Raw genomic sequence first — 23,121 nt, 5'->3', positions numbered from 1 at the left:
AAGGATATGTACGATAAATATGGTCTAAGACACGGGACAATACGAGCTTGACTCATTCCTGTAAAGATACAATTAGGTAAGAACAATTAGGTAAGAACATACACACGTAAAGATTGTAGCGGTTTTTAAGGGCTTTAGTTGCCTATGTGTAGCTTTTTAGGTATGTGAATTGTTTTTCCGAAGTATAGCGCTTTAGCAAATGAGGTAGTTAGCTACTGTCCTCGATACTCACAATGGGGATTATATTAAACTCAGCCTGGGATAGTGAGGAGTGTATTAACAAGTCATCAACACTGCATCAAACACATTCACAGGACCGTGACTACATTATTGAGAGGGGGGAGCTAGGATACGTAAACTCAGTAGTTTGTGTCAGGTAGTTATATAAATGCTTTAGTATATTCATGGTCTGTGTGTGTGTAGCCAGACAGCAGCGGGCCGGTGGGGGCACGGCTGCAAACTGTGCCGTCGTGGTCAGGACTCTCAGGAGTGGACTGGGCAAGGAGAAGGACGCCTCTTGGATTTTTTATGTGCCTGCCAGCCAAGCCAAGTCTTGGTGCCTTGTGCCTAGGCGGGAACTGATTAAATTAGACACGTCTCCAAAGTCCACACTTGTAACGTCGTTTGGCTGTCCTGGTCCTAGCCACAACCTCTTTAGACCTTGGTCCTAGCTGTGACTGGCTACGTCATGGGCAACGATCGCAGCTTGGCGTGGTGGTTTTAGGAGGGCACTAGGGTCGTAGGCCTGCCTGCCTCGGTGGTGCAAAGTGAGGAGGCAGTGAGGTTATCATGTGTGGAAGTGATACACACACACACACACACACACACACATATTGTATTTCTTTCATTATTGTGAAGATGGTTCCTTTTTGTTTAGTAATGAAAAAGGATCAGTGGTATTAAAAACAATAAAAAAAAATGAAGTTCCTTTAGGCTCGTAGCTTTCATAACATTAAAGTTTTGTTATTGTCGGGGTCGCTTGGTCTCAGCGCTGTTGGATTTACCTGACTTCGGGTGAATATGCAAGTTAGGAGCAGCTTTGGTAAATATATTTGGATTTTTTTCTTTATAGATAATAATCGGCGCTGTAGGTTTTACATGATTTCGGGTGAATATGCAAGTTAGGAGCAACTGTGGTAAATATATTTGGATTTTTTTTTTTTTTTTAGTTGACATTAGTTATTTACACGTAAATGTTATTGAAAGTGGTATATGTCTACAACACAGCGGTGGATGACTGGTGAAATAAATTGACGGCCATAACAAATCTTGCGTTAAGAATAAAATAATGTATGGCTTTATCCCTTTCAGTTCGGTGATGTTGCAGAAGTAGTAAAGACAATCCGACTGGGGAAGAAAACTGAGGGTAAGGTTAGACCAGTTCTAGTAACAATAGGAAGCGAAAAGATGAAATGGGCAGTTATAGCCAAAGCAAAGACGCTGAAAGATAGCACTAAACCAGAAATAAAGAAAATAGGAGTGGCATTAGATATGACCAAAGAGGAAAGGGAAGAAAACAAGAAACTTAGAGATGAGCTGGCAGAAAAACGGAAAAACGGAGGAACATGGAAAATAAAGAAGGGGAAAATTGTTAGGCTAGAGGGTGAAGAGTGAAAGAAAAAGAGTATAAAAAAGGAGAAGGATGAGAATGAGAACGTACTTATACAACTTATAAACATACAAGGTTTAACAAAAGCAAAAATGAGTGAACTAAGAGAAATAATTGATGGGAACACAATAATGTGCTTAACAGAAACACAGTTAAAAGTAAGAAACATTCTCATAGATGATATGAAAGTATATGAAAGCATGAGAGAAAAAGAAGAGAAGAAAGGAGGAGGTATAATGTTACTACATAAAGAAAATAAAAAGATTACACTGGAAAAGGTAGAAGGTATAAATAAAGATTATTTATATGTGAAAGGAGAAGTGTATGGGAAAGAGATACATATAATAACAGTATATTTCACAGTAAGTGATGATAACAAAAATAAAGCATTACAGCAAGAAATTGAAACACACTTAAATAAATTAGAAGACAAAGCAATAATTCTATTAGGAGATTATAATGGACATGTAGGATTCAAAGGCAAACAATGTATAAATAAAAATGGACAAAGGATACTGGAATGGATGGAGAAGTACAACTTGATAATGTTAAATGATGATCTAGACTGTATAGGGGAAGTGACGTGGAGCAAAAACGAACAACAAAGTGTAATTGATTTTGCACTAGTAACAGCTAAATTCTATGATGTATACCAGGAAATGATTATAGATGAGGAAAAAGAAATATTTGATCTATCAGACCATAATTTAATACAAATAAAACTTAAGATTAAGGGGAGATCGAATAAAAATCATAAGAAAAAAGGGTGGGAAGAGAGTACCTACTACAAAACAGAGGGAGGAAAAGTTATGGAGTATATAAAGGAAATAGAACAGAGAATACAAACAGAGGTCATAAGTAATATGGAAAAGTTGAATAAAATAATCAAAGACAGTGCTGACAAAAACCTTACATCAAAATATAGAAGGAGGATAAATAAGACTGGACAAATAAAAGAAGAACCTTGGATGAATAAAAGTATTAGAGAGGGAATAAAAAAGCGAAAGTACTATAATAGACTTACAAGGAATGCTAAAACACAAGAAGAAAAAGAGAGGAATAAAGTTTTATATAATGAACAAAAGAAAAAGGTCCAGCTAGAAATAAAAGAGGCAATAACCATTCATGAAGTAAAAATAACAAAAGAAATAACCCATGGAGAAAATAGAAGCAAAAAATTATGGGAAAATATAAATAAATTAAGAAAGAAAAAAGGAAAAGAAGAAAGGGAATTAAAGATATATAACGAAAATGGGGAAGAGTTAGAAAAAGAAAATATCAAAACAGAAATAGAGAGATATTGGTCAAAAATATACAACAGACAACAAAATGGAATAGATATGGTGTGGAATGAGGAGAAAAAAAATGAGTACAAATGGATAGCCAGCAGAAATAACGCTGGAAAAATCGAGATAAAAAGACAAAATAATGAAAATACAGATGAACAAATAATAACAATCACGCAACAATTAGGGGAACATATGGACATGGCATTACCAATAACCAAGAATATATCATACATGGAAAAACCAGTAGTAACAACAATACAACTGAGAGAAAATATAAAGAAACTAAAAAATAAGAAAGCACCGGGACCAGACATGCTAAAACCAGAATTATATAAAATCCTAATAAAAAGTGACAAGATAATGGACACAATGACAGTGTGTTTTAACGAAATAATAGATAAAGGAAAGGTACCAAAAGAATGGAAAGAATCAAGAACTATGATGGTGCCAAAAGTAAACAGACCAAAAGCAAACGAATTAAGACCAATAGCGTTAACTAACATCTCGTATAAATTATTCATGTCAACTGTCATAAAAGATAGAATAGAAGAGCATCTAAGGAATAATAATGAAATAAAGGAAACACAAAATGGATTTACTGAAGGAGGAAGAATTGAAAATAACCTTTTCATTTTAAAATATTGTATAGACAAAATTTATGAGCAGAAAAAGAGTCTAGTAGTAATATCAGTAGACTTTGCAAAAGCTTATGACTCAGTAAAAAGGAAAAAAATGATTGAAATACTAAAAGAGTACAAGGTACAAGAAGATATAATAGAGGTAATAGCGGACACTTATACGGGGGACAGAACAACAATAGAATTTGGCAAAGAAAATAAAACAGAAATAAAGATTAATAGTGGCATAAGGCAAGGATGCACAAGCTCAACCACAATATTTAAAATGATAACGTACTATATAATAAACAGGTTGGAAAAAGAAGGCACAGGGTATAACGATGAAATATTTAAAATAGCAGCACTGTTCTTTGCAGATGACGGGCTGCTACTAGCTCATACAATAGAAGAGGCAGAAAAAATAGTAGACAGTTTGATTACAGTAGGAGAAGAGTGCGGGCTAAATATAAATAAAACAAAAAGTAAAATCCTGATCTTTAACATGAAAAACAAACCTGAAAAAATAAGAGAGATAGAGGTAACAAATGAAACCAAATATTTAGGAATTACAATAAACGACCAGAGAAGATGCTTTAGAGTGCACAAGAGACGGATAATTGAAAAAAGCTAAAAAGATGGCAAACATCACATACACAATTATAGCCCAAAGTGTCAATAAGGTACTAATAGGCAAAACTTACTGGAAAAGTGTGGTACTCCCAACTATACTATACGGGGCAAATATACTAGAATTTACAAAAAACGAAATAGAAGAACTACAAAGAATTGAAAACAGCGTTTACAGATACATCTTAGGGGCACCAAGATATGCTCAGATACCAACACTAAGAGGAGAAATAGGGGCATCATGTATGCAGAGCAGAATAATGGAAGGTTATATCAAGTACTTAAAATATGGACTAGAAGAAGGTAAAAATGACTTAATTAAAAGAATAATGCAAGAAAAGATGGAAAGTAGAAAAGACCAGTGGATATGTACAGTAAAAACATACATGAGAGAAATAGGATTAGAAAATAAATCAGTAAAAAATATTAGTATTAAAGACATCAAAGAAAAAGTAAAGAACTGGGACTCATCTCAATGGAAGAAAGGAATAAATGAAAAAAAGAGTCTGGAAATTTATAAAAATTATAAATCAAATATAAAAGAAGAAAAAATATATGATAATACCATAGCATCCATAATATTATATAAAAGTAGAACAAATAATTTACCACTAAATGATAGGAAGAGATTTTCAGGGGGCAATATTAAATGTGATTTGTGCGGGGCAGCAGAAGAGAACATAAAACACTTTTTATTATGGTGCCCATTGTATCAGGAAGACAGGAATAAGGAAGAACACCTACAACAGCCTTATATAGAAAATGAAAACAATTTAATAGGACAATTACTGTTTAGTGAAGAAAATATAGGAAAAACAAAAGACTATTTATATAATATATGGAGGAAAAGAGAGAAATTAAGGAAAGAAAGAGGAATACGTTAACAAATAGCAAAGAATAGAAAAAAAATACAAAACAAAATAAAACAAAAGACACACGAGCAAAACACGAACTAAATACAAGAAAAATAATAAACTAGAAAAATTAATTGACAAGAGGAGTGCCGATGAAAAGGCAATACTCCTCACCTATCAACTGAACTGAACTGAACTGAGCTGTTGTTGTTTGCCTGGGAGATTTCTTTTTTCTAGAGTAGGTAGGTAGAGCCTTCATCAGCCTATTTACCACAAGCTTTTTCCTCTAAACTTAATAAAATCGTTTGGTTATAAGATTTAAGTAGTATGTCATTGGACTGAGGGAATCGAACCACACAGTTAATCTTGTTACTGGTCTGGTAAATGGAAAGAATTCTGTATCATTTATTCTCATCTGATAAAGATTCTTAACCCCTACTCAGTTTAGTTGATGGCCAAATGTCAGTTTAGGGGGAAAATCTGACTAGTAACCAGGGAAACATTCTTATTACAATGGCTCATCAAATTCCATTCAGTTGTGACTTAGTAGTTGGGTTGCAGAAATGGCATAATTACATCTGGTGAAAACAAACAAACTGTAGGCTAATGCAGTTTATGTGTATATAACAGTTTGAGAGTTCCTACTCATACATGAGAGTCCCTACTCATGCATGCAGTATTTGAATTTCTTTGGTGCTTATTGTGCCTCACATTTGACACCTGAAGCTTAACTCTGTTGGTTGGTCTGTCTAAGTATTTACAGAAATAAGTTCATTCAGTATTGAATAGAGCTCCTAGACTTGTTTTTGGTTATCCTTCAAGGACTCCACAACACCATTATTACCCGGTAATTAGATTCACTGGCTTTTAATAAAGGCCAGGAGTGAGTTTAATTTATGTTCAGTGACCCTGTAGGCTCTTCAGTTTGACGAACCTTGACTGATGATGTGACAGTAGAGCTCATGAGTTGGAACATGCATTACAGTTATTACATAAGCTCTACAAGGGGTAGGGTGGTCTCCTACTCTCAGATAATTTGCACTGCAGTCAGACCTCGGTATATATCAATTTGGTATGTGATAGTGTGATAGAATGATGAAGTGAAAGTTCATCCCTGTTTCGCGACAGCAATGGGGAAATTTGCTTATCCATCCATCCATCGATCATCCTATCCTACGTTGCCCCATGAGGAACGTAGGAGCCCGGGGCTAGGCAGTTGGTCCTGACATTTAAGATGAGAGTGACCATCCTCACTCATCCCTGAGTGGCATTACATGAGCAATAAACCCCAACCACTCCTTGGATATAAACCTTCACCGGCTCAATCCGATTGGAGCACAATAATTACCCACTGAACCACCAGGCACCAAAATTCGGTTATATGGTTACCACCCAGCGTAGTAAATGGTTTCCCAGTGTACAGGAAACCATTTGGCTTGTCACTCAGTGTAGAGTCACCCACTGGCAGAAGGAAGAGGAAAGAATGAAGGAAAGAAAGACAGAAGAGGGAGTGTAAAGTCACCCATAGGCAGAAGGACGAGGAAAGACTGAAGGAGAGAAAGACAGAAGAGGATGGAAGGAATGAAGGATGGAGGAGAGGAAAGGGCAGACACTGGAGAGCAGCACTACATCGAGTGAGTGGATGGTGAGCGGCCCCACCTACCACTAATACAGTATGATAATTGTGGTGGCTGTGAGTGACAGTCATGTGTGTACACAGTGCTCCCAGGCAATTTGATAGTCATATTTTTGAGTCAGTATGGCCATCCAGTGTTTATATTCACTGTTTCATCCCTTTTGTTCTGTTTCATCCTTCCAAGATCACTGAAACACCATTTCAATCGCCAAATAATGGAGCAGGTGTGCAGTGAATGATGCAATATCAATTGGAGTGATAACTTTTTTAGTGTAATATGGAAAGCAGGTCTGACATGAATGCTACCCCAGTGGAAAGCGTTGTGCTACTGATGACACCGAGGGTAAGCCTAGAAAGATAATTTTTAAATTTTTATTTCAGGTTATGTGGTCCTTGGCCCCTTCCATATCCCTACTGAACCCATGTTATGTCAGCCTTGGTATAGGACAAACCATTATGTGATGAGGTTTCATTTGATGTAACTCCATCATAGTCCGAGGTGTGACTGTGTGGTAGCCTGTCTTCTGGCCCGTATACTCTAAAGGGGTCAGAATGGGATTAAGGTATCCACCTTAATGCCTCTGGCCTGCTCAGCCCTTAGATATCTCTTTGAAACTGAGCGAGGTATAGTAGTCTGATGGTTGTGTGCTGTGTTTGGATCTGAATCCCCAAGAAGTGGCAGGAAGTTTGTTGATCATGTTATGCCACCAGGTGCATGCTTATCATATTCTTAACCTCTTCAGTCAGTTGACATTTTATTTATTTATTTATTTATATATTTATAATTATTACTATTATTATTATTGTTGTTATTATGTGCTAGAGGTGGGGCTGGAGCTAGCTTTGTGGGAAGTGAGGAGTGGTTGGAAGAAGTTCAGGGAGCTGTTGCTTCTCCTGACATGAGAGGGCTCTCCTCCATGCTAAGGGATCTTTGTATGAGGCATGTACAGTCAAGTCGCCTAAGGCGTGGCGAGTTGTTTCTGGGCCAAGCCTGTGCCATAGCAAACCATGCCATACACATAACTAAACCTATGGGAAAAATGGAATTTGGTTCTGGACGTTCTCCCAAAGTCCCCATTTTCACCACACTTTTCCCCATTTTCCCCCCTTTTACACAGGCACACAATGAAGCAATCAGTCAGTGTATGTATTACACACAAATTAAACACTAAGCAATAAATAATAAAGGGCTTTAAGGGCATAAAATACTGAACGTACCTAACTCTGACGACGATAGTGCTAAAGTGGAAGGGGTAGGGTTGGGGTTCCGAGGCAAGAGGTGCATTTCATATCTTGCCGCGCCTCCACGCCATAGATATTTTATGCACGTGGTTCATTTTTTTGGTTCTGGCACCTTGCCGTGTTTTAGAAAACCGCAGCATAGAAGTCCGTGCCATAGGCGACTTGGCTGTGTTAGGAGTTTAATGCTGTATGGTAGTGAGACCCTGGACAGTAAAGGAAGAGGAAATGATTGTGAAAGTGAATAGGTGGATATGCAGTGCGTCCTTGAATGAGAGGCCTGAGGGGGCTAGGTTTACGATGGAAGAGTTAAGAGGAAGGATGGGACTGGAGTGTCTCAGTGTTGTGATGAGGAGAGGTAGATTGAGATGGTTTCAGCATGTGGAGAAGATGGGGGATGACAACTGGGTGTGGAAGGTGAGAAGTGTGAATGTTGGGGATAGAACTGCAAGAGGCTGACTGAAAAAGACCAGGGATGAGGTCGTAGAGTGTGACCTCAGGGGTAAGGGATTGAAGAGGGAGGTGGCCAGAGATCGAGCAGTATGGAGAGCTGCCATTAAGTTACCAAGGCTGACACATGCAAGCATGTTTAAACCTTTATTAATGAAATGAAATGAAATGAGACCACTTCCACACAGTTTTTTTCAGCTTAAGAATTACATATTGTAGTGAAGGAGTTATTGAAGATGCTATCTAACTGCTCCAGTTTGAAAAGCCTATCCCAAGCTGGATAAAATATAACAGTACCATACCAAGAATAGAATAGAAATTGCTTTGTCTGGCTGAAGGAGTTAAATGTTCTTGACTGGTATTGTAACCTCTGGCCTCAGCATTTTGAAAGTGTTCATATGGATTGGACCCTCTGTTACCCTCTCTGTATATACAGTGTTTGTAATAAGTTTCTGAATCCACTTCCTGTTGGATATTTGAAGTAAGCCAGCCAGCCAGCCAGCCATTATTACACTATCAGGAGTGTCATGGCTTGGGGCTATGCCTCTCTGGTCATTCATTCAATGATCAGCCACTCACTCTTGAAGAGCAATATTTGAGCAGTTAATCTCAGAACCTGTACAGACCACATCCAGTTGGAGCAACTTAATCACCAGACCATGTGGTATCCATTTGTTGGTTGCACTTTTAAAAATTGAAGAAGTAAAAGTTTCATGTTTTCTTTTTGTTTAAGGTTATGAAGGTGTGAGATGGTAATGCAGAAGCCTGGCATCCATATAAGTGTATCAGAATGTGATAAAGAAGCCCCAGATGAGTATCCAGATACTGAACTGTCACAAAAGGCCAAAGTTTTCTGACAGTAGAAATCATCACACACACTCATGGCAGGTAGGTCAGTGATGGTACAGTATGGTACTTTATAGTAGAGAGAGAGAGAGAGAGAGAATGCCCAAGCAGTTGAAGGTTATTTACTGCATTTTTCATTCACCACCTTCCATACAGCATTTATTTTATTATTGTTACTGCCATACTATTTTCTTCAACTTAAGAAGGGTGTCAGAGTCAGTGGAAACATAAAATTTATTGTAAAACATTTTTTACTGTTGTTTCCAAAATAGTTTATTAGGAAGTAAGTTCCATCAATCTAAGTAAAATTCTGTTATCTCATAAGCTGCATCCAGGTACACCATGTGTCTGTGTGTATTTTGGCAAGTATTTTTCCCCCATTTTATTTAATATACATAGTGCTGTTTTACCAACATATGATTTGCCTACATATTAAATCATGAAGCAGTAGCATTTGCACTAAGATTTGTTTGCAATTGCCAGATTACAAGAGAGCTCATCATGCAGTTAATATACGGTATAGAAATATACTTAATGTTTTATCAGTAAAGGTATCTGTTTTGGTATCTTTGAGAATGAGCTCTAAATAATCTCAGCTGTTGAAAATTGTGCATGATACTTTGAATGAATTTGTGAATCTGGAAATGTCTGTCATGTCACAGCCATGGGAGAAAAGTTTTTGGGTGGCCATTGTTATAAGGAGAATATTATACCGATACATGTATGATAATGCAAAGACAATTTTTTAAAACTATACAGTAGACACTCCAGCCTTTATTACTTATGATAAATCAGTTACCAGAGTTCCAGATTTGTTGCAGGTTTACTAGCACATAACACTACAGCATTCTCAGTTTAGGAAATGTGACCCGAGTGATACCATATGGAAAGGTCTTGAATATACAGTAAGAACTCCATGTAACGGACTAATTGGGGCCCAAACCATTCCGAAAAATGCGAAATTCTGATAAAAGCGACACCCGGACTTCCCCCTGCTAAACCGGACTTTTTCTGATATATCAGACATTAGTCCAGATCGCATGAACAGCTTTTAAACTGTTTTAACTACCACTGTGGTACCATACTGTGTTATAACTTCACTACAATAATCAAATGGTATAATGTATATAATACAGTAATACTGTACTGTACACTGGTAAACATGATTTTTATTTACCTTATTGTGGTGAACACAGCTGAAGTGGTCAGGCAGTCCGGACTGCTTCAGGCTTCATCGAACTTTTTCCGATATACAGCAATTTAGTCCGGTAGCTCCTCGAGTCCGATAAATGCGAATTCTGGACTATTGAAGTCCGTTATATCACGGTTTTACTGTATTTGCTTTTTGATGTACAGTATTCCTATCATAAATACATCTAAGTACAGTAGTTTTGTTGCCCATTGCACAATTTTCTAATTTTTAAACAAAATTTGAACATGGCACATTTATTCCCACCCCACTTATTAATGGGAAATATGGTTATTATGATCATGATGGAGGTGACAGTTGTGATCGTGGTGGTAGTGATGATGACGATGGTGTTGCTGCTGATAATGATGGTGATGATGATGATGATGATGTAATTTCTCCTCAGACTCAGCTCCACAAATATCAAGCGGGTCACAAGTACAGTATGGGACGTGGGAAGACAACTATGGGAGCCTTGTCATCAGCAAAGACAAACTGATATTCTCCCCACCATTGTATCGACAGCGCTACGAGAAGGTCAAAGACACAATCACATCAGTGGGGAAAGGCACATTCTCCAAGGTAATAGAGACCTAAATTTTTTAAAGACTGACTTTACTGGTCTAGGTAATATAGACTTGAATATCGTTAAAACAGACTTTACTGATCTAGGTACGGTAATATAGATGTGAATTTTGTAAAACAGACTTTATAGATCTAGGTAATCCGTCTATCCATCATTCAGTCCTGTGCTGCCCCGTGAGGAGCATAGGAGCCTGGGGCTAGGCAAGTTGGTCCTGACATTAAAGTTGAGAGTGACCTGCCTCACTCATCCCTGAGTGGCATTACGTGAGCAATAAACCGCAACCACCACTTGGATATAAACCTGCACAGGCTCAATCCGACTGGGACGCCTTAATTCCCCACTAAACCACCAGGTGCCATAATTTGGTTATATGGTTACCACCCAGCATAGTAAATGGTTTCTTGGTGTACAGGAAACCATTTGGCTTGTCACTCAGTGTAGAGTCACCCACAGGCTGAAGGAAGAGGAAAGAATGAAGGAAAGAAGACAGAAGAGGAAGGAAGGAGGAGAGGAAAGAGCAGACACCTGAGAGCAGCACTACCTCGAGTGAGTAGATGGTGAGTGTCCCCACCTAAATTGAATTTCATTGAAACAGGTTTACATATCCCTGTATTGTAATACAGATTTGAACTTTGTTACAGCATAATTTACTGATCATTGGCAAGAGCCACCAGCATGTCATAATAAACACTCTTGCTATTACCCTCACACCAGTCCTGGATGAGATAGCACTTGCATCTATTATGTATGGATGGTGGATATTAGTGCATAAGTGGTGACATGTAGGAGGACTGACTGGCGTCAAGAAGTGAACCATCAAGTTTATGCCTGTTGTCAGATACATAAAGAAGAATAGGAAAAAGAAGAAGAAGAATGGGAATAACAGAGAATAAAATCTGTCTTGGTGGAGCACAGTGCTAGTTGATCTTCTCATATGGTCATCTACTGGTTAGAATACCCAATTTGACATGATGGCCTTGCACAGGTGTGATCCTCAGGTGATTTGGAGGGCTTTTGATTATGTAATGCCTAGTTATATAGATAAATAGATAGAATGCCATCAAAGGAAGTAGGCTGGTCATCTACCCCTAATTCAGGTCCCTGCTTGTTGATGGAGGTAATGTGAAATTGGCTGTTACTATTAAATCTCATTAGAGGCATTTTCTTTTTTAATGATAGTCATTCTGGCAATATGGAATTGGCTATTACTGTTATTTCTTATTATAGACAGCCCTATTTACTTATTTATTTATGTACTGATGATTTCTGAGTCAGTTATGGAAATGTTATCACTTAAAAATTTCATTAATGCCCATAAAGATAATTTGGCATTCCTTCCCCCCTCTCCCCTCCATATTTGCAGTTCCAGATCTGTATAAATTTTTTTTGATGTTTTTGACATATAAGAGGACAAACTGTGGAAGAATGGAGCGTGAATGGTTGTATGGGCGTGTTGTCAATAGTGCTCCTATTTTCGTACTTTTTTCCCCTTTGTTTGTTGATTATACTTCACCCCATCCTTAGATGTGAAAAAAATGCATCAGTGAAAAACTGATAATGTTGATGTTGATGGAGATGATGATGATGATGATCATGTTGATGGATAATGATAAAGATGATGATGGTGATGACATTGATGATGATAGCCCCTGCCTATCCTAAGCTCATCCTGTTCATGACTCCCACTAACACTGTTCCTCCTGCCTACCAGATTGTGGACCTGGGATGCTCTGAAATGAAGCTGTTCCGGTACCTGCATGGTTTGGGCGGGGTGCGGGAGGTGGTGCTGTTGGATCAGGACCAAGAAGTACTGGAGGTATTCAACACCTTTAGCACAGTTATGAGTTGCTGGTTTAACCCCTTTGGTATATGTGGTGCAGGAGAGGGACGCTTCACATTGTGGCACCAGTATAACCAGATGACCCTTTTGCATGGGTGTATAAATATCCCTCCGCTCTCTTGCTGTCCCCCCGAAAGAGGATGATGGACTGCCTGGGGCCATAACAACAATAGCAGTAGTATGCTGCATATGTGAGAAGTGTAGTGCTGTATGGTAGTGAAACTGACAGTAAAGGAGGAGGACATCAGAACGTTTGGGTATACAGCAGTGAGAATGGCCAGGTAGATTTGTAGTGCTACTCTTAATGACAGAATTGCACATTGCAGAGTTATGAATGAGGAGCTGAGTGTTTGGGTGTGAATTGAAGACGCTGGTTAGGTGAGGTGTTGGGGTCGATAGAAGTGATAGCTTGAGCAAAATGGAAAATATAGTAGTCTTTTTCATTTTAATCCCTTTTCATCCTCATGACATCTTATTTATTATCCTGTTGCTACATCCAAGCCATTATATTCACCTTAGAAGAGACTTTTCAAGCTGGAGGGGTTAGATATATCCTTTACCAGCTCCATCATTTCTGTGGTCTATTAATCTGAAAAATAATTTGGTTGTAGCAAAAATAATATCAGAATTACATCCTCAGGCAGATGGAGTTAACTATTACTGTTGAATGATGTTTTCTTTTTATTTTACCCATGTTATCTTAGTGGTAGGTGGTGGCGACCATCATCCTCTCACTTGATGTAATGCTTCCTCTTTCTTCCTTAGCTTTTATCATTCTTTTTCTTTGCCTGCCCTTCTCTCTTCCTATTTCTCCCATCTTTCATGTCGCTTCTTATTGCTTTTCATTCCTTTACAGGTGGCTTTACATTGAGTGACAAGCCAAATGGTTTCCTGTAAACCAGGAAACCATTTACAATGCTGGGTGGTAACCATATAACCAAACCATACATGCTCCCTATGTGTCAACAAGTGGTTTGGTGGAGGGTTAGTGCCCTTCCCCATAAAACAAATAACTCAAAGTCAAATGGCCACCCCTTACGGGATTATGGTGTTTGACAATAGATAGACAGATAGATCTCTGTACGATTAGGTACAAATTTTAGGAGACCTTATGTAAAGAAAGGGTAATGAAGACTATATCAAACTCTTTCAGTTTGAAAAGTCATTCCTGAATAAAATTACTTGGAAATCAAAATTTACTATGTCAGTAGATTAAAAGGGCTAATAGTGATGGGAGTACTTATATTGCTCATTTTCCCATGTGTTGGACATGTGGAGAGAATGGAGAATGAAAGACTGACTAAGAGGGTGTATGTAGGTGAGGTGGAGGGAGGGAGAGGGAGGGGTAGACCGAGGATGAGGTGGAGGGATGGAGTTGAGAGGTATATGAGGGAGGGGGGGGTGAGTTGGGGGGAGGGGAGTCAAATGGTGGGTGACAGAGTGACTTGGAGGCGTTTTGTCTGTGGCCACCCTTTGCGGGATTAGGGCGTCGGGCTATAGATAGATAGATAGATAGATAGTTTAGTGAGTAGATCTAGATGTGGCCTCTAGAAGTTCGTTTCCTAGGGAGGGCTGGAGTTTGTTGCTCACTTAATTCTACTCGTGATGCTCATTCTTCCATATTTATAATTAGTAAGACTGGTGGTAGATGGTGGCGACTATCATCCGCTCACTTGATGTACTGCTGTCTACTTCTTCCATCACCTTTATCACTTTTTCTGTCTGTCCTCTCTCTTCCTATTTCTCCCATCTTTCCTGTCACTTTTTATCACGCCTCTTTACTACTAAGGGGCTTTACATTGTATGACAAGCCAAATGTTTTCCTGTAAGCCAGGAAGCCATTTACAATGCTGGGTGGTAACCATATAACCAGCCCATAAGTGTTCCCCACATGTCAGCAAGTGGGTTGGGGGAGGTTAATGCCCCTCCCCATAAAACAGCTAACTCAAAGACAAACAAGCACCCCTTATGGGATTACGGTGTCTGGCAATAAGTGGATAGAGGGCTGGATGTGGCCTATATGGGATCAAGTCCTGGGGTGGGTTAGAGTTTGTTTTTCACTTAATGCTACTCTAGTGATAGTGACTGGCCCCTTCTCCTCATTAGCCAAGTACTGGGACCCTAGCTTTTGATGAGGGAGCACAGACTTGGATGATGGATTGATAAATTGTCTCAGGGTTTTTTTAGATAGGGGGAGAGGCCTTACATTTTGGTTAATGCCCTAGTGATCGTATAATAGTATAGATGTATTACTAGTATTTGTCCCTAATTTTTTCATTAGGTATGTGGTATGATTTCCAAACTTTTGTTCCTCTGTTTGTTCTGAATCATTGTATATTGCTTGTTTGTTCTGAGAAATATCTCTAGCCCTTTTCAGCTCAGTTCCTGGCCAAGTGTAATCTGTTTGAAGGATTGATTTCAGCTTTTAACCAAGGAGACTACAATAAATTCCTGTCTCATAACTAAAGCACATTAAATTTCATGCAACCACTGGAAGCTGGTTTATGAGAGTGACCTAGTTTCATCCGGTGAAAACGGACCACCTATACTGGCATACAGTGCAATGTTTTTCAAATACAGTACAGTGTCTGTACTTGGTCGGTCTCGTGCAGCATGAAACCCAAAGTTGATGATTGGTTGAATCTGCCTTCTGACTTTGAGTGGTTCTTATGTCTGTGAATGCGGTATATTAGTTTGAACTTGATGAAACACTGCCATAACGTGAATACTAAGCTGTTTGAATTCATTTATTCTTAGTTATGGAGTAGGAATGAGTCTCTTTGGTTATAACCCTCCATTTTAACTACACTTGGTCGACCACTGAACCAGAAGGGGTTAAGGATCTTTGTCAGGTTAGAGTAAATGTGCCCTATTGAAAATTACAAGAAATGCTAAGTTTTGATTCATCTGAGGTGGGATATGCCTGGTGGTAGTTATAAATGATGGTAACTGCAAATTGGTGATTTGTAGGATAATGCCCCTGGAATCAACCCTCTGGTGGCAGACCACCTGTTCCTGCGTAAGGAGGCGCTGCATGTGAGTGTGGTGTGTGGTGATGCCAGCATCCCTCACCCCGTCATGGCCCAAGCACATGCTGTCACCATGGTAGAACTGTCAGTCTACTTGCATATATGTATTAATTTTTAGGCTTTATAGTTCTTTTACCTTAACTTGGACTAGATTTTTGTCCTTTTGTAGCTTATTTAATGTAGGTCAGTGGCTGAAAAAGACAATGCTGTAGCACCTACATACTTACCATAGTACTTCATCTTGACTATCATCATATTCTAGTGTTATTCTGTACTGAACATGGAGAAGTTAAAATTTTAATACAAGTCAAAATGAAAAGAGTATAGTCCCCACCTTAAAAGTCTGTACTCAATATCCTAACCTCATGACCTTGTGCTCGTGATGGGTCATTACAGGATCAGGTGATGGATGGATGGAATTTTATCATCCATTATACTTTATCCCATCACTCTGATGATGAATTTATTATTTCAGTCTTGCCCCACCAGACAATATTATTCAGCTTAGGAGAGCCCTTTCTATGCGAATAGGTTAATAAAGGCAATACCTATCCCCTCCAGTCTGAAAAAAACTATTCATAAGTTCAGTAAAATTGTCACATAGCAGGAATGGACTATGGAAGATGATTCTGTAGTTTAAGAATTAGTTAGGATAGGAAAAACTTGATAATACATTACATCATTTGACTACTGCTCTAGTGATATACTTCTGATATATTCTTGTTACATCCAGACAGTCTTATTCAAGTTTTGAGAGACTGTTCAAAATGGAGAGGTTTGATGTGTGGTAGCCTTCATTACTCCATTCACTACTAATATGCTTGCATAAGTTGAATAAAATCATTTGGTGGTAACAAGAATAAATCAGTAAAAGACATGATAAGAGTCAAGGAGTTAAGTGTGTGCATTTGTGTTTCAGAATAGAACACATGCAGGTGACTGACCTACCGTCCCTAGTGAGGTGCGTGTTTGGTTACGTGCAACCCGGCTTGGTAGTCGTTACAACACCCAATGCAGATTTCAACAAGTATATCCCTGGTCTCTCCCCGGGTGGATTTAGACACTGGGACCACAAGTTTGAGTGGACATCTGATGAGTTCCAGTGCTGGTTAGTATGCTGTGTCACTTGTAACTTTTATATGATGATTTCCAGTCATGGTTATTATGCTTTGTCACATGTAACATTTACATTATGAGCTCCAACACTGCTTTGTATGCTTTGCCAGTTGTTAGTTTTACATTTTGAGTTCCAGCACTGATAAGTATACTGTGTTATTTGTTACTTTTACATTTTTCATGTGTTACCCTGATAATACTGACATGCACTGTCTTCTGACAGAAGTGAGAATTATTGCTAAGAGTTTAAACTCTGTTCATCTGGACAACAACAGTTTATGCAAACTTAAATTGGACTCCCACCATAACAGCCACAAACATAAAAAAAAAAAAAAAAAAAAAAAATACGGAGCTTTAAGAACAAAAAAGAATGTACAGAGAGTTTTAATGTACATCACTTGCACCAAGAAATAAAAGTACTTTACTCCCAGTCAAGTATTACATGAACCTGAAAAGTACAAAGTTTATTGCTTCAGCATGGAACTCATCATGTAATGATATGTTGTACCATGCTGAAAAAAAATAAATAAATAAAATACCAGCACTACATTGAATGTCTTGACATCGCTCCTCTTCCACCCAGTACTGCTCTTACGAAACATACATAAACACATATCCAAAAAGCATTTATCTGCCAAATTAGACAAACAGTAGATTAAGGTTATATAATGATTTGCAGCATTTTTTCCCCAACAGGTGTGAAGGCATAGTGAAGGAATACACAGATTATTCCCTGGAAATTTCCGGGTGTGGCCTGGGTCCCAACGACACTTACTGTACACAAGTGGCAACCTTTACTTGTTCCAGTTCACCCTGTGTGGAGGGATTACACCTGTCTTCTAATAAGAACTCCTTATCTTGCACTAAGACTGTGGATATAACTGATAACTCAGTCCCTGCCAGGTCTTCAGAAATATCAGATAACTTGGTCTCTGCTGGGTCTTTGGAAATAACAGATAAGTCAGTCACTTCTGGGTCTTGTAATATCATTGCAGAATTTGAGTATCCATATGACAAGAGGACACAGGAGGAACAAGATCGGGATCATGCATTAAGCTGTTTCTTTGCACTTAGCAGGAAATTACGGAGGGTTGAGTGGGACCCAGACCCTCCCAGGACACCTCTCATGCCATCAATGACTGGTTACCTTGAAGGCCCACTGCCAAAATTCACTGCAGTTTCTGTCCATAGCGAAGATGATGTAGTTCTTGGCGATGAACCTGAAAGTGAAAATATATTCTACATTGTCAACAATAGGGTTGCAGTACTGCCTGTGAAAGCTGTCACAGCCTGGGTAAACTTTGGACTTGATAACAAGATACCAGATGAAATTATCAGGTAAGATACTATCATGTGGTTCTGCCCTTTCCTCTCTTCCATCCTTTCTCTTCTGTCATCTCTCCTTCATTCTTTCCTCTTCCTTCTGCCTACGGGTGACTTTACACTTCCTCTTCTGTCTTTTTTACCTTCATTCTTTCCTCTTCCTTCTTCCTACGGGTGACTTTACACTTCCTCTTCTGTCTTTATTTCCTTCATTCTTTCCTCTTCCTTCTGCCAATGGGTGACTCTACACTGAGTGACAAGCCAAATGGAATCCTGTACATTAAGAAACCATTTACTCCGCTGGGTGTTAACTATTTACTGTAATCAAATTATGGCGCCTAGTGGTTTAGTGGGTAATTAAGGTTCTCCAATTGGATTGAGCCTGTGTAGTTTTATATCCAAGGGGTGGTTGGGGTTTATTGCTCGTGTAATGCCACTCAGGGATGATTGAGGCTGGTCATTCTCATCGTAAATACCAGGACCAACTTGCCTAGCCCCGGGTTCCTATGCTCCTCTATGTGCAACATGGGATTGGATGATGGCTGGCTGGATGGATGGATGGATTTTTTACTGTTAGGTAAAGAGAACCCTTTCAAAAATTAGATTTTTGGTTTTGAGAGTTTGTACTGTAGTTTAATTTGAGTGCAGCATTGACTTTCTCAGATTCCTGTGACTCACTCTTAACTGAGTAAAATAACTTGAAGTTAGCTGGAAGAGAATATTAGAGAACTGAAGACAGTGACAGGATTAATGGTGACACTGTTAATTCTCAAGCCTTTTTGACTCACTTGTAACTGAATGTGGTTGTTTGGTGTTACCGTAATTAGAGCACTGTACTGTACTGGAGGTGATGAAATCATAACAGGGTTTACATTTTATTTTTGTATGTTGCTCTGTAACTGTGGAATGGTGCTGGAGTGGGACACCTGCATGTAGTGGCTCCAGTATAACAGGGTGGCTGTACTGTTCACATATACAATTCCCACTCCATTCCCTGAAAGGGGTAGTGGTAGACTGCTGAAAAAGGGGAGCTTATCGTGCAGTCCATCAGGTTTATTGCCAAATGGGCCCTGGGTCTAATATTTTGAAGTATGATTTTTCAGTGATGGAGGTGTTGTGTCATATTAGTGTGCTGTACATATTAATTAAATGTTTTCAAGCAATTTGTGTCATATTTTGACGTGTCATAGTGGCACATTAGTTGCACAGATTGCAACAACTGACACTGCTATACCCCTTCATGGGGTCACAAGAGAGAGACTATACTTTTTTTTTTTTCTTTCTTTCTTTTTTTTTAAGGCAAAGATGCACTTAACAGGCAGGTGATGATTGGCTGAATGCAACATGTCTGAATAATATTGCTGTGGTCCATCCATCCATCCATCATGCAATCCTATGCTGTCCTATGAGGAGCTTAGGAGCCTGGGGCTAGGCAAGTCGGTCCTGACATTTAAAATGAGAGTGACCAGCCTCAATCATCCCTGAGTGGCATTATGTGAGCAATAAATCCCAACCACCCCTTGGATATAAACCTTTACAGGCTCAATCCGATTGTAGTACCTTAATTACCCACTAAACCACCAGGCACCTTAATTTGGTTATATGGCTAACACCCAGAGAAGTAAATGGTTTCCTGGTGTACCGGAAACCATTTGGCTTGTCACTCAGTGTATAGTCACCCATAGGCAGAAGGAGGAGGAAAGAAAGTCAGAAGAGAAAGGATGGGAGGAAAGGGCAGACACCCAAAGCAGCACTACATCGAGTGAGTGGATGGAGAGCACCCCCACCTACCTAATTGTTGTGGTAATTATTTGAAATACAGCGATGTTATGTGGACATGTTGTATTCAGCCAATCATCACCAGCCTGTCTGGTGTTAATTATGCAAGTTCAGTTGTCATAATTTAGAATACATGTATCATTCTGTTTTTCCCTTGAGAACTGTTTATAGTATAGAAAATCCAAAACACCACTGTTAAGTTCATGAAGCTCTGCTCCTAAGCAGGTTTCTAAATAGTATTGGCCTTGAGCAAAGTCTGACCTACAAGACTGCAATATACTTATGCATATGTTGTTCTTTATTCACTGTGAAGAAGGTAATTGTACTCTCATCTCTTTAATTTGCATTTGAGCTCATAGCATAAAACAAACATTTAGGAAGCAGGTAAGATATGGTGTATGCAAATAAAAATAATTTGGAAGGTGATATTGTCCCCTAAATGAATATTCACTGGGCACTCTAAATATGTAAAGTTCCCTTACAATTTGATTACAAAAGTAAATGTGAAGATGTTCTATCTATCTGTCTATTGCCAGATGCCTTAATCCCATACGGGGTGGCCACAAACAAATCGCCTCCACGTCGCCCTTTCCCCCTCCATTTCACTGCCCTGCTCCCAACTCACACCCCCCTCTCCCATATACCTCTCCACTCCATCCCTCCATCTCATCCTTGGCCTCTCCCTCCCTCTCTCCCCCTCCACCTCACTCACATACACTCTCCTCATCAGTCTCTCACCCTCCATCCTCTCCACATGGCCAAACCACCTCAGTGTGTTCCTCCTAACGCTTCCTATCACATCCACATCCACACCACAACACTCCTTTCAGTGTTAATGTTTATATAATATATTGTACAGTATGTTGCTATGTATAATTATGATAGATATATGTAATATACAGTATATTTGATCTCTCCATCTGCATTCTATCATCCTCAGAAAAATAGTGGAAGAAGAGTGTTTTGAGACAGTAAGGAATGGCGAAGACTGGAATGGGAGGATTCGAATTTGGGAAGAAGAGTCATACTTGGATGAAACACCAGAGGAGAGCTCTGGGGAATACTACGTTGTTGATGATGATGATGATGATGATGGTGAACGATATTATGTGAGTAGCAGTGATGGAGGTGGTTATTGGGAGTGGTGGGATAATGAAGATAAAGATGGTGATGTGAAAGATTGGTTAGGTAATACAGAGAGAAGCACAAGTATGGGAAGTCATATGGAGGATAGCTTGAAAAACACAGCGGGAGGAAGTAGTGTAGGAAATGGTGAAGTGCAAGATTTGTTTAGTAGTAGTGAAAAAGGCACGGGAAGTGGTGATATAGAAGATTGGTGGAGTAATATAGAGAGGGTTAGAAGTGTGGGGAGTGGTGAAGTGCAGTCATGTTATAGTATAGAAAAGGGAAGTAGTACTGAAGTGAAAGAAGGAAGTAACAGTATATCCTCAAACTGCAATCTTCACGTGGAGGAGAAATGGGATGAAGAGGATGATGACACTCCACTGGATTCAAAATGGATATGACAATAACTCAAAGAATAATGCAGTACACTGTAATAAAGCAGAGGTTTAAGTTCTTCTCTGTGATGATATCTCTTGTATTCTTGTTACCTCCAGATTATTTTGTTCACCTTCAAAGGATCTTTCATAGTGGAGGGGTTAATGAAGCTTTATTAAACCTTTCCAGTTTATAAAGCCTCCCTTAAGCTGAATAAAATTGTCTTGTGGTATCAAGATTAAAGTGCAAAAAATTGGGTTATAATTGGAGTTGATTGGCTGGATAGATAGATAGATGGGTGGATAGAAGGATGGAGGGATTACAGTTTGGGTCAGTATTTCCTTTAATTTCCTTTACATTGTCTTTAACCCGTTGAATCCTGTGATGAGTTCCATTGGTATATTCTTTCCATCTCCAGATGATTTTATTTATATTAATGGTGTCCTTTTTGTATTGAAGGAGTCAGTGAAGGCTATATCTAACCCCACTTCTTCTGATTGTCTCCCCTAAGCTGACTAAAATTGTCTGGATAGAGAGAGAGAGAGAAATAGGCCATAGGAGTTAAGTGGTTAGTAATATCTGGTGAAACTAATCAGCAGTAATACCATAAGTTAAAAAATTACTGTGTTCCTTTTTGATATCTTGCTGAGAGGATATTAGTTTTTATTCATATGTACTGATGAGATATGTGTGGCTCATTTCACTGGGCAAGCTGTTACTAGTTCTCCCACATTCTTACTTTCTCTTTCCTTGTTTTGGGATTGTATTTCATCTTATCGTTAGGTGAAAAAAAAAAAGTCAGGATGATGATGATGATGTATCTAAGAGGAATAGTTCATTCAATGTGGGAGTGACGTAAACTGGTATAGTGTGAGGGTATATTTTTTAAGTCGTAAAAAATTTGGTATTTCTTACTTTAAGGAGCATTTTTTATTTATATTTGGTTGTTGTTTCATAGTCATTGATGAGGTAATGGATACAAGGCTCTGCACAGGACATTCGGCTTATACTGGTATACTGTTGTGTTTTTCTCTGGATCTCAACCAGTCTACTGTAAGTACAGCATAGTTGAAGGAGGTACTACAGAGGGATGCCTTCATGTGATGGCACCATATCCAGGTGACAGAGCTGCTCACTTAAACAAACATCCCTAACTTTCATTTGTATCCCTTGAATGGATGGTGGTGGAATGCCAAAGGGCAGTTTCAACTTTCGGCAACAATAACAACAACAACAACAACATTTTAGGGAAATTTGGTTACAGTGAAATGTTACAATGAAATAATCCTAGTAATGATAATTAGTAACATGATTGTCATTCTAAAGTTGTTTTTTTTTTTTTTTTATGTGGAATAGAGATATATATAGAACATTTGTTTTATCTCTAGGGACATGAGTCAGAATCAAATCATTGTAGAAGGATTTCCCCACCTCACTTCCCTTCTTTATATTGATTGAGTAATACATACAAAGGTAGAAGTGTGTGACGTGTTGAAGTGCAATATTGGTTGGGTAATACAAAAGAAGTATGAGATGTGGTGAGCTGCAAGATTGTCCTTGCAGTACAGGTGGTGGGCAGTGAGGTTATCACA

At 38.8% G+C, this 23,121-nt stretch overlaps 1 protein-coding gene across 1 annotated transcript; it reads left to right on the top strand.

Moving 5' to 3' along the window:
* Nucleotides 1-233: 233 nt before the first annotated feature.
* Nucleotides 234-21,212, top strand: Hen1 (Hen1 methyltransferase; the record flags this gene model as incomplete). The annotated part of the gene is made up of 9 exons (XM_080265192.1): nucleotides 234-353; nucleotides 1,312-1,366; nucleotides 10,763-10,938; nucleotides 12,654-12,758; nucleotides 15,753-15,895; nucleotides 16,731-16,919; nucleotides 17,624-17,727; nucleotides 17,821-18,265; nucleotides 20,970-21,212. Coding segments are annotated over exons 1-9 (1,580 nt in total), but the record flags the coding sequence as incomplete, so codon positions are not given.
* Nucleotides 21,213-23,121: the final 1,909 nt, after the last annotated feature.

The sequence above is a fragment of the Coenobita brevimanus genome, unplaced genomic scaffold (genome assembly GCF_032717465.1).
Source record: "Coenobita brevimanus isolate Jiangsu-jjx unplaced genomic scaffold, ASM3271746v2 jjx.HiC_scaffold_322, whole genome shotgun sequence".
Classification (NCBI taxonomy): Eukaryota; Metazoa; Arthropoda; class Malacostraca; order Decapoda; family Coenobitidae; genus Coenobita; species Coenobita brevimanus.
Note: the sequence above shows the minus strand (reverse complement) of the source record. Positions and strands in the feature narration are given on the sequence as shown.